Source organism: Halyomorpha halys, unplaced genomic scaffold (assembly GCF_000696795.3).
Source record: "Halyomorpha halys isolate HHAL.00 unplaced genomic scaffold, Hhal_1.1 Scaffold381.1, whole genome shotgun sequence".
NCBI lineage: Eukaryota > Metazoa > Arthropoda > Insecta > Hemiptera > Pentatomidae > Halyomorpha > Halyomorpha halys.
In genome coordinates this window covers 386,312-399,134 of record NW_027112092.1, presented here as the reverse complement: position 1 = coordinate 399,134, position 12,823 = coordinate 386,312, and the positions used below count along the sequence as shown (strand labels likewise).

Here is a 12,823-nt window from a genome sequence, read left to right as displayed (position 1 = left end):
CAAAGTGTTAATAAACTAATTAATTTAAAAATTATAATGTATAACAACCTGATGTATTTTAATTTTTAAAAAACCAAATGCGTAACTAGATGAAATATTCTGTTTTAACAGAATTCAGTGATCCTACATTTTTACAGAATGAAATACAAAACTAACTTATCTGAAGCAAAATAATATTATAGCTTTATTCCACGGTTAAAGCAATAACTTCCTATTATTAGTATTACATAGTAGTAATACTAAGTATATTATAATAATTACTTTAGTAAATAATAATTATTATTATATGGGCAACAGACCATGAAGGTCTAAGTCCTCGTGCAATGTATTTGGAAATACATCGCACGTTTCTTGATCTGGTTTTTCCTTAGGGTGGGTTCGTCACTCCCATGCTTATATTTTTGTGAGTGCCATCCATTAGCTAACAGCCCTCACAAATGCCCAGGGGGGGGAGGGTTGTGAGTGAGTTTTGCAACTGGGATTCAATCTGACAACCTGTGGGTTGGTAGACTGGCGCATTACCACACAGCTACCACTGCCCCCTAGTAGCAATACTTAGTAAGTAATACCTTACCTTAAATAACTATTTATTAAAAGAAAACTATGAAATATAACAAACAATGAAATTTAACCAAGCCATAACGTTTTTAAACATAATCATGTGTTAACTCTATAAGTCACAGATAATGTTTATGAAATGTAAAAACCTCATCAGGGCCCTTCATAACCTATTTTCCAAAAGCATTTGCAAGAAGCACCACAGACAAGTGGAGTTTTTGTTAGAAACACTCTGTTAGAAGTTTATACAGTAATGCCTGTGGTGTTTTTGATTGGATCAATTGTGTAATGACCCGCGCAATACTCCATATTATAACCATCAATCAAGTATAAACTGCTCAATTAAATACAGTTCAAGAACTAAAAATAAATGAACAAAAAAAATTACCATCATTGAATAGTTCATCACTGTGTTCTTCCTCAACAACTGATTCTCTATCGCTAGTGTTCCCATCTCCTAAAAAACACCAATATCAGAAAATGTAAAATTTGATGAATTCTAAATTGACTTGAATAATTATAAGAAAGAAAAAACTATAATACATATTATCATTGTTACTATTGAAAATATAATTATCATTAGTTATTATTAGAGGATTTTTGTACAGTAATAAAATTAAAAAATAAAAATACTTGAAATTTCCACAAGTTATAACAAAGTCAGACAGAAGAATAGAGGGCGAAAGGAAGAGTTGTATTCCTAGTTAAAAACAATAATACTGAATCTTCTCTTTCAGCTTATTCTAGAGAGACATTTTTTGTTAACCGAAACCACAGGTTAATACTATTCCTAGAACATTTGTCATTTGTGCTTACCTGTTCTTAAAGTTGAATTCTAATATTCATATGTTAATCAAATTTGTCAATTTTAAACTATAAATTAAAAAAGGAAAAAAAAATATATAATAAATAAATATTGATATACCTATAAACGTATAATATGAGAACTTTAGTTCAAACATTAAAGTTTTGGCAACAAAAAAGAAAATCTAGCCCAAAAGGGTACAACATGCAATTTTGTGCAGCAAAAACTCAAAATATGCAAAATTGTGGGAAACTTCAAAACATGCAATTTGTGCAAAATAAAATTAATATTATTCTGATAAAATGCATGTCTTTTCCATGATTCGAATTTATGCCAACGTAAGGTGGAATTTTAATCTAGGGAACTGAAGATGCAATTGCACAAAAATACGGCCTCTAGTTATTATTATTAGAAAACTAGTATATTGCTATTACTAGTTATGTAATAATAATAATAATAATACTATTACATTAATAGTATATACAAACAATAACATATTAAATTATATACAGATAATTGACTATATATGAACTAGAATGAGATGGTCAGAGATTAATTCAAAAATATGAATTAAGAAACAGATTTAAATAATAATTAATGGTTAACATTTTGACCAACACCGCAGATTATCAACAATATTAAAATAAAAATATATAAACTAGGAAAAGCTGGGGCATTGATGACCTCAGGGTTTTATTCCCTAAAGCCCCAGCCAACAACAACTAGGAAAGGCTAATTAAGAGTACAATATAATAAAATTGATATGAAAGTGGAAGTATAAAGAGACATTAATACAAGGAAGTTAAAGATAGATATCTCTATTTCATAAGTCACTACTACATTGGTTACTTTTTTTTTTAGTATTTTTTTTTCTTTAGTACTTTTTTTTTTAAGGCAATCCACAGCAAAGGTGATGTTTGCCTAGTTATCTACAAGTGTCCAACCTATTCTAACCATGGTGGGGGGTCAAGTTTTTCATTTCGTGGGACTGCCACTTAATGACAAACTCAATGCCCCAGTCCGGATTTGAACTGGCGCCGCCCAGATCTCAGAATGATAGATGTAGGCCTAACCATCTGAGCCACGGAAAAACCAGTATTCATCTTTAAATTCCTTTTTTATTGTTGATTAATCTTTTATGTTAGTTTGTTTGCACAGTTTATTATTAGTTTTTTTTTTTTTAATACTTCTACCTTTATATCTGTTTTACTCACATAACTTTTATATTTTTACATTATATCTGATAAAGACCTGCAGTATGGGTCGAAATGTTAACTATTAATAAATATTTGATGCTATTTCTTAATTGTTTTTCTTGACTACAACCCGGACCATTTTCTTTTATTTAAAATGAACTTCAGGAGCCATATTTCAAACAAGATGGAAAAAGGAGAACCAAATTTTTCCCCATCAGAAAAAAGAATCTGTATCACTACAATCCATAAAGGATCTTGGAGTTCTTTGGGTTCTTGTTGGGGATGGTACTTCAACAACAGTTATAAGAAGTGATATGGTCAGCACTTGATCAGGTACCCACCAAGGAGGCAATAATCGGGGGTGTGGTCAGCGAAGATATATAACTAAACAAAACTTATTTTATTATGCTGATGTTTCGACCTGAATTTCAGGGAATGAATCTCTTGGGTGGAGCTGACATCTAAAGTATTTAGGATAGAATTACCTTTGGACCTAGTGGTAGTAGAAAAGGATGCTTCGCCTCCAGAAAAGTGGTGGAGAGCTCAGCTTGACTTTCCAATGTATTATAATAGATATCACAGTATTTCCTAAGTACACTTAGTGCAGTATGAGAAACTTCAACAATTGATATTACAAGGAGCTGTTGAAAGGTCACTAATAAAGGTTATGAGGAAGATAGGAGCAGTCGCAGACAAAATGACAGTTTATAAATAAAGTAATGGACTTTAGATGTCATCTCCGCCCTAGTTACACTGATGAAGGCCTGAAATCAGGTCGAAACATCGGCACAAATAAATAAGTTTTCTTTATTTACATTATCTTTGCTGACCACACCCCCCGACCATCTTCTCCATATATCAAAGGTTAACTATTAAGAACTCATTATTGTTATTTTTTTTCAATGACAATTTTTGATCATATTGAATTGTAATTTGGTACAAAATTCAATATTATAATTTTTTAATTGAGTAGGACAAGTCAAATAATGTCTGACATTTATTTTGTTTTACTCATGATATCATTTGTGTCACAAGAAGATATTATTACAATATATAAATATTGAACAATATTATCATTAAATCATAATCAATACTGTTGTATAAGTAATAGTTTAATAAATGTAATATAATAAAAAATTGCAACAAAATGATTCTATTATTTCAAAAATAAACCTAAACTAAATACAAGTAATAACTCAATTCAGAGAACTAGATAAGCCATTTTAGTTTAAATAACAATTCTGAGTTGTCGCTTTTGAGTTTTTTTTCCAAGATCCAAAATACTCCACAAATTGTGGAAGGAGGATAATTGGTAGCTTTTATGTATTATTTGAAGATTTAAATTTTTTTTCAGATTTTTTGTTTAATTAAGTACTAGGTATATAGGATCACAAGAATGTTAATGAATTTTATACAATAATAACAGCATAATAATGTATCAAAATATAAATTTTTAAAATTACCATCATTATAATCCACATTGTCTTCGTCTTCTTGTTTGATGATTATTTGTCCTCCAGGTGAAATCGTATCTAAAAAATAATTAAGACATTAGTATACTTAGTATTATTCAAATTATAATTCATAAACAAACTTTTACATATGGAATGAAAAAAAAACATTAAAATTAAATTTAATATCAATAAATATTATTCATTAGTAACAAAGAGGTAAAATTCCTATTAAATTACTAAGTACAAAAAAGAATGAATAAAAAACTTAAATACACCTATGCTTAAACAATGGTTGATCCCATGAATTGTATTCTCAAATGAAAATATCAATTCATAGAAAAAAAAAACTGAGTGGACCAAACCACATTTTCTCCTAAAATACACCCAGTATTTTGTAATAAAACAAATCGATGGTCTAGAATGAAAACCTAGTACCTCCAAAAAAAATTTAATAACTTTTATACAATATTTTATGGATAAGCTCTTAGATTATCTTATCTCACAATACATGAGAATAAAAAAAATAATAATCTTGCTTCACTCTAGTAACAAAGAATTTAAACTCATATTTTTTTCAGTAACCATGTATTTTTTTTTTTTTTGTGATACAAAGTTTTCATTCTCTGATATCAAAATACATCCATAAAATCTGCTACTTATTGAATTTCAGATGGCAGAAATGTAAGGATCAACTTTCAAAACTAGTCTAAAGCAGTTTCAAAAATATTTAGAAAATCTTCTAATGGGGTTTTCTGAATAACAGCCGGTGAGTTAGGCCCACTGATGTTTTCAATACTCCAATTAGCAGTGAAGTACTTCTACAAAGAGCTACTAAAAAAAACAATGGATTTAAGTGTGAAAAGAAAAATTAGTTCACGATATAGCAGACATAGAAAATATAAATAATAACGCCAAATAGCTGTCATATTAACATGTTCAAAAAATTATAAAATAAAACCTTTTTAAAAAATCAAACAATTTCTGTTCAATAAATAAAATAATTCAATTCAAAATAATAATGACTAGATTATTTATTGGCTTAATTATTTTTATGTACATATTGCATTTATGTTTACATGGATCATTGGGAATTAAGAAAGAAAAAAAAATGTTACAAGAAACCTAGAAAGGAAATTTTACAGAATAGGAGTAAAAAATTCCAAAACAAAGAGGAACAGATCTTAAAGAGTTGATAGACAATAATATCCTACAATGGCCTTGGTATGATATTTTAGGCATATACGAAAGAATGTGGAGGAAATTGATGATATACAGAGAAATCATGGTTATTAAAATACCAGATAAAGCCATCCCAACTCAGCATACCAATATGAAATAAGAGAATGTGTGGGGGCCTGAGATATACCTTATAAAGAAAGTCAACCTTATAAAGTTAATTTCAACTGAAGGTCATCAAACAGCTTCCCTCTCCCATACAACACAGAATCAGAGACAATAATGGAGATAATTATCAACCGATTGATTTATACAAAACTTTATTTCATCGCTATTAAATTTCTATATAACAGCTAAAAGAAAAGAAAACTAATCCATAAAACGAACTAGTTGTTCAAACCCTAGATGCATAACTGGCTCAAATCATTAGAATATCTTCCTTTAACTATTTCAATGATCTAGAAAAATAAAGCACTGACTCTACATGTCCATAAACAATTAATAGCAGTACTTTTTATGTGAAAAAAACATAATGTCAATAATTAATCCTGATTAAGCAGGAGATAGTAGCTTTCTGAACAATAATATTGAAAATACACCTAATTAGAATATAGATTTCATTTTGAACCAAGGAGATGAAATAAAAAAACCACAGGATAGTGTAAAATTAATCTAATCATTTTTTAAAATCAAAACTGATCATGAATAAAGGATCTCAGAAACTTTAATCTTACAGATTATATTTATATCACTAATTTCTTCATACTCATAATAACAAGTGATTTGACAATACTAACACATTTTGATGAAGACAGAACGATTTTATATATCACTAGAAAGACAAATAATAGAAATTGAGCTGATTTTTTTTTATGGTTTAATGTTTTCTAAAATAAGAAAACAAAATATGACCTACATACCACCAATGGTAAAAAAACAAAGTAAGGGAGAACTTGAATCATGTCAAGGTTACTTTATTGTACAAACAATACACTTTGAAGCTTAATGTTAACTTAATGTGATCAATATATAACAAAACACACAATAATTCCCATCACATAACTTCTACCTAATCAGTGATATGAAACAGATTATTACATTTTTTCAATAAATAATTTAACAGCCTTACCAGCACTGGCCATCCTGTTTATTTTAAAATTAAATAATACATAAGAGATATCTCTATATCCACAAATATAACTTCCAAAAACAACAAATATTTCCCTCAGGTAAGGAAGTACACTAATCCATCAGAATTGAAGGTTGTCGTCCAAAGAAGTTATCGAATGCTACAAAACTTTGTATGCATATGACAGAACAAAGTACCTCGAAGTTCCTAATAGTAAATTATATTTTATGAAAGTATTTTAGAAATATACATAGAAATCATTCTCTTATTTTTATGTCTTTAAGATTATAAGATATCAACGGCTTCTTTTTCACTCATGGAACATGTGTTATGAAGAACAAATGAAACTAATAGGCAATAGTCAAAATAGGTGGTACATATTTCAATCAAATTTTTGTTAGTATGTGTAACCCCGACACTACAAATCTACAACTCAATACTTAAGACTGAAAAATTCCCAATTTAGTTAAAATATTCTCATATAACCAAGAGTAAAATTCAAAATATAAACATAAAATTTTTGAACAATATCTTTATCCACTGTTATTTGACTGATGGTTGATAAGCAAATAGTTTCTGATTATTAATTCGATATTCAAAAATTGCACCTAGTAATCCACCACCAATTCCACAAATGACTGCATATTGAAGCATTAAAGTAGAAATTATATGTAAATGAAGTGTTACTGGATATTGCACAAGCCTTCGACCAAGTCTGGCTCCAGGAACTTCTTTTAAAGCCAAGGTTCCGCAGTGTCACAGTCAACTAGTCATGGTGACAGTAATTGTCCCGAATAACATCGTATAACTGACATTTGGTGTCGTACTATCAACTATCTGCAAATGTCTGACAAACTTCCACGACAGATATCTACCCCCATGGAACCTAAAACTCAATGCTTCAGTTATTTCTTCGAAACAGAGTTTCCTCCATTCCATAAGATTCAGAATAATCCCCAGTAAGACCGACCACCCCTAATGTTCCTTCGTGATCAATACTTGGACCTCTATTATACTTAAAATACACACATATTCCATAAAATGAGAATTCAATTTTATTACGTTGAGTAAATTTCCCTGAAAGGACAATCTTTCTAAATGGAACATGGTCCGGGTGCGGTCAAATTAAACTTTAATCTTTCTACCTTCGCGAGGAAGATTGATGTTTATTTGTGTTAGAAGTGAAGCTTACAAAATGTGCATGTTTAAATTACTGTGTATTATTCCTCCAATTTTTATGAAAAAATATTGCGAAAAAATTAAGTACATATATAAGTTCCAAGCCTATAAATATTTCATAATCAAAACTTGAAAAATGCGAATTTGTAAACGTTTTAATTTTTGAAAATATTTGATTTACTTATTATTTTTATTAATCTATTTGAGGAATGATATGTGCGTTTCAAGACTGTTAGTATCAGGTGTATACCCCAATATCCAAACGCCGAAGCCATTGATTCATGTTAATAGCTAACCACTCTCTTCTGACCAACAATTCCACTCTCGCCATTAATTCCAATGTGGGTACAGGGGTTGACTCGTAGATAACTCAGGGCCTGGTTTTGGATTACAGTAAGTTTTAGAAGGGACGTTGCCGATGCTGTAATTTCTAATTCGTATTCCAAGAAAGGGCGGATTTACATTTTGTTAGCAAGATTGACTATATCTTCCGACACTCCCCTTCGAATTCTTCTCATTCTTTTCAGCAAAACTAGTCTGTCTTAGGGTTGTTCGATCTGTTTTCCAATTTAACTTTAGATAAAGTTTCACAGGAAGACATGTGGCTTCTTCGATACGATGTAAAAGCTGAATCTCTGTCTTAACCTTTCATTCCAGTAGCCCAAATGATCGTCAGCATAGGAGACACATGATGGTACCAGGAATGCGTTGCAGTTCTGCAATATCGTCTAAAATTACTGTAACATTGAGTGTACTAAGTACGGATCTCTAAGGCAGTCCTTGCCTTTTTGTCTATATTTGGTGCGCAGGTTTCTATATCTTACTTTTATAAAGGTTAGTACAGAATTTTCTTAAAAAAAACTATTGGACTTTATATCCTCAGGTTACCTAGTTTACAATTATAACCATTCTTGATTCCATGATAAAAACCTGTTCAATTTTGCTAAGATGATTCTTGAAGCCTCATTGTCTGATCTAACTTTGTTATCCAAATATCTTGGCAACTTTTTACAATTATTTAGAGAAAGACTTAAGCAATAAAATTAGACGGAAATTTCAGGGGTTCAGTCGTTTTTTTAAAATTTTATGAATCGATATTACCTCGGTTTTTCTTTATTGGCAAGGAAAACGAAATTTCCACACTTGATTCTAAAAGGTCAGTTTTTCTTTAGTACCCTATTCTTGGGTAGAGGTTTTTTCCTTCTTTAGAGTGTACTGTGCGTCTCCAAGCTCTGAAAACCGGATAGTATCCATAAAAAAGAAAACTATCACGTTGCCTACTGTCCGTAGAGAAGGACTTTGTTTCCTGATTCGATTCATTCTATCCTCAAAGTTACTAAGTATAGAGTTAGCCAAAGTAGGAAGCAATTTTTTATTCATCGAAGAGCAATACGTCCCCTTTTTTATAAGGTTATTGTTGTTATTATTTATACTATTTAGCCATAATAGTATCTGATGAGTTTGAACACCGTCTCTTCTAAAATCTATTTTTTCTAAAAAATTTCTGAGAACCTCGTTTGGACCATAAAACTTCTTTTCTTGATTCATTTTACGTAATGTTGAGGATTTTTATATTTTATTTTCACCTACTATTCTCTAATACGACCCTAGCCTATATTTCCTCTTTCAATAGTAGGAGATTATCGTCCCAAAAAGATACATATTTTTTTTAGGATTCACCGGGAACAACTCTAATATTAACAGCAGCTTGTGCGCAAGATGTATGCTGTTAAAATATTGAAATTTTTTACTAGATTTACAAATAAAATTTTAATTAATCATTGTAATTTTACGAATAGTGGAAAAAAATTCGCCATTTATTTGGAATTGTGTTAAGAAATCAGCATTTTTTCTGCTTTCACTAACATGTTGACAAATATAGAATGATCAGCCCAGGCTTAATTTTGTTTAACAGTGAAATTTGTAGCTCTCTAATGAATAAATTTATTAATGTGTTTTAGGGAAGCATTGGTGAGCACTAAATAAGACCTAACTGTTTAATTTTAGCCCTCCCCTCCTACACTATCGGTAATCAAAATAATTTAAATTACAAAACTTAAATTAACAGGATAGTTTAAAAAATTTATAAGATTTTCAAAAAAGGAACGGGCCAATTAATATATGATAGTATGAAAATGTATGTTAGTATTGAAGTAAAGTACAATATTTAGTTATCAAACACTGGCAACATTGCTCTACTTATAATTCATGACGGTTAATTCGGTTACCTAAGAGGTTTACTACACGTGTGTAGATTTTGAATATCCATGGGACGGATGGAATAGGTTAGAAAAACTTAATATATTTTTTCAACTCTGCTAATACTTTATAGTAACCGTTCTTGAGATTTAATAAATTTTATAAATAAATACTAATGTGTAATGTTTAGTAGTTTGTTTGAATGCGTTAACTTACAGTCCTCGGACCGAACTTTTTAAGGTTATTTTGTATGTTAGGGGCTAATAACACTTATAAAAGAGTAGTATTATCTACATTGTCATTGTATTTAAGTATGCTTTATTTTTTTGGTTTTGTTTGCTGTAATCTCTTTCAGTTTTTATGGATTTTCACATCCTAGACACAATTAATTTAGAAGAATTAGTAGAGACAAATTGTTCCTTTCCCCATTAAATTGAAGACACATTCTTTCATGGACTATTATTAATCTTAGTGCATTTGTAAATGTAATTGTCAATCCCTGATACCATTAACAGTTTTAATTGCAGACAAACCTATAACCATACTTTTTTAATAATACAAAACTTTGAAAGTACTTTACTCCCTCTTCCTAACTAAATGAATATATATTTTCTTTTTGTAATGATAAATAATACACAACAGTTCACAGAAACAAATATAATAATATGGCAGTATCTATTATAAAATGAGCGAGGATTAATTTCAATTCAAAGTAGAGTGATGAACTTCATTAAAAGATGAAAATCAGTAGCATGGCAATGGAATGTTGATCTATTTTATATTTTAAAAAAATTTTGGAGTTAAAGGTAGTATTATTTTTTTAAAAAGACTGGAAACTACAAATCATGAAAAAAGATTTATAATTATGAGAGATAGTTGACCGTGGATGATAAATGAGGAGAAGATGGTTGGGGGTGCGGTCAATGAAAATTATTATAAATTTCATTAAAAAAGATTTATATTATAAATTTGAACCTTCCCAGTGTAGGAGTGTGGTGTATAATACTTATGAATAATATGTAAACATCTATATTTTATTTTATTTTATTTTTTTATTGGTTGTATTTTTTCTTATTGTGGTATTTTAATTTTAACTTATATTAATTTTAGATAAATTTTATTGAGCTGTTTCCTTCATATTTACTTAAAATATTTTGTATTTGTTCACAGATGGATTGATTAGTGTGAAACTAGAAGGAGAGACAAATTCTCCCTGATGAGGGTATAAAATATTTTATAAATATCAATTGGCTTTTTTTTCTTTCTTTTTTTGTACTATTGACTCCCTATTAAGGCAAAAATAAGTATATTAATGGAATAATATTAACAAATAGAGTTGTCAAAACACAAACATAAAATTGTATGTTACTGTTATAATAATATCAATGAAGGCCTATAAGGCCTCGATGTTGATATTACTAAAAGCTCTATGCATACATCCCTCCAATGATGCCCCTCCAAGTCAAACTCTACTAAATCAGTTTTAACGCAGTCCTCCCATCTATGTTTTGGTCTACCCCTCGGACGTTTACTCGTTGGTTCAGTGTTAATTAATATTTTAGGGATCCGCTCGTTACTAAGCCCTACTACCTTACACATCCATCTTATACACCGCAATGCTATAACTCAAATTATATTTATCTAGTGTAGGTCCCTTAATTCAGCGTTGTGTAATTTTCTAAATTCTCCTGTTAATTCAACCTTTTTCGGTCCTAATATTTTGTGCAATACTTTATTTTTGAAAAAAGGCACTGTTCATCCCTTAGTGTAAGAGGCCACGTCTTGCATCCATAAAGAGCAGTGGGAAGGATAATAGTTTTGTAAATTATAATTTTTAAGTTTTTCGATAGAATACTTGAGGTAAGCAGTTTAGAACTTGAAAAATAACAAGCATTTCCCACCTTCAACCCAGTTTTTATTTCCTCATCAATTTCGTTTTTTCTAGTTTCCGTAGAACCTAAAAACTTGAACCTATCTACCTGTTCAAACATATTTCCTCCTATACCTATATCACTGAAATTGCTCGCGTTTCTACTGCTAATCATGTATTTTGTTTTATCCATATTTATTTCAAAACCTAGTTCCTTGAGTTATCTGGAGTTTATTAACGTGGTTGTATTTAGTTCTATAGGTTCTTTGTCCTCACCCAATAATACCAAATCATCACCATACCCAAGCACCTGTATTTTACCACCCGAAGTTGAACCCTTTTCGGTATTCATCACACTTTTAATGACATATTCTAGTGCTAGATTAAATAAGATAAGTGATAAAGAATCACCTTGTTTTAAATCCGACCGGACCTGGAATTTCTCAGAATAATGATTACCGATTTGTACCTAATTAAACTTTTCGTTCATGCACATCTGTACGAGATTTATTAACTTCTTTGGTATTCCCTGTTCAGTCAGAATATTATACAACTTCTGTATGTTACTGTTAAGACAGGTAAAATTTCATAAACATATTATATATTTTCCATGTATAAAGGATTTATACAGAATTTATTGGTATTAAATTGAATCGCTGAATGCTAAAAGGGTATTTCTCCACTTACCTTAACTTTTGAAATTAAAAAAAAAGATTCAATATGTTTAAATTTGGAACATAAAAAAATTGTGCTTTTGCTGCTTTGTCAAGCACTACAAATTAAAAAAAAAAATTTTAATAATTAAATTCATGCAGGTAATGTTTCCTAGCTTTCCATTTCTTATATTTTACATATGGTCATTTTTTTATTTTTCTATTGCTATGTATCTTTCAAATAGAATCATTACACTTAGTACCCCATTCGTACCATGTTGCTCCCTAGTTTCATAAATGAACTTTTATTGTTTACTTTCATTACTGATTTTATTATCTTTCTCTCTGATTGTACTAATAGCCAAATCCTAATTTTTTTCTTAATGAAGTAAGACGATCTTTTTCTCAAATAATAACATATTTATCTCTTAAAGGTTTTTTATTCATCAATTATTATTAATATGTCAAATTTTTATATTTTGTATAGTCAGAGGGAAAAATAGCTTGAGAGTGTAGGGTCAAGAGAAAAAACTCAGCAAGTGTAAAACTTATTTTTGTTTAAAAAAATATTTTTTCCTATGTATTTCGTATTTCATATATATTT

General features: G+C 29.6%; 1 protein-coding gene and 1 long non-coding RNA gene across 4 annotated transcripts in view; one reads left to right on the top strand and one right to left on the bottom strand.

The window, feature by feature from the left end:
* The window catches only part of LOC106682008 (zinc finger autosomal protein), a 12,946-nt gene extending 6,303 nt beyond the window's left edge, over nucleotides 1-6,643 (bottom strand). Inside the window, exons 1-3 of one of the 3 annotated variants that reach the window (XM_014422634.3) lie at nucleotides 6,319-6,643; nucleotides 4,023-4,091; nucleotides 947-1,015 (exon numbers count right to left, since the gene is read on the bottom strand). In XM_014422634.3, coding sequence (XP_014278120.1) covers nucleotides 947-1,015; nucleotides 4,023-4,091; nucleotides 6,319-6,331 — 151 coding nt within the window. In that variant the 5' untranslated portion in view covers nucleotides 6,332-6,643. Of the gene's footprint in view, nucleotides 1-946; nucleotides 1,016-4,022; nucleotides 4,092-5,311; nucleotides 5,340-5,986; nucleotides 6,006-6,318 lie in introns of those variants that run through there. The other 2 variants (XM_014422636.2, XM_067050102.1) reach the window with 2 other exon arrangements.
* A 2,981-nt stretch (nucleotides 6,644-9,624) lies between these two features.
* Nucleotides 9,625-12,823, top strand: part of LOC106682011 (uncharacterized) — an 11,748-nt gene continuing 8,549 nt past the window's right edge. The window contains exons 1-2 of the long non-coding RNA XR_001343336.3: nucleotides 9,625-9,782; nucleotides 10,867-10,918. This is a non-coding gene — a long non-coding RNA (uncharacterized lncRNA). The remainder of the gene's footprint in view (nucleotides 9,783-10,866; nucleotides 10,919-12,823) is intronic.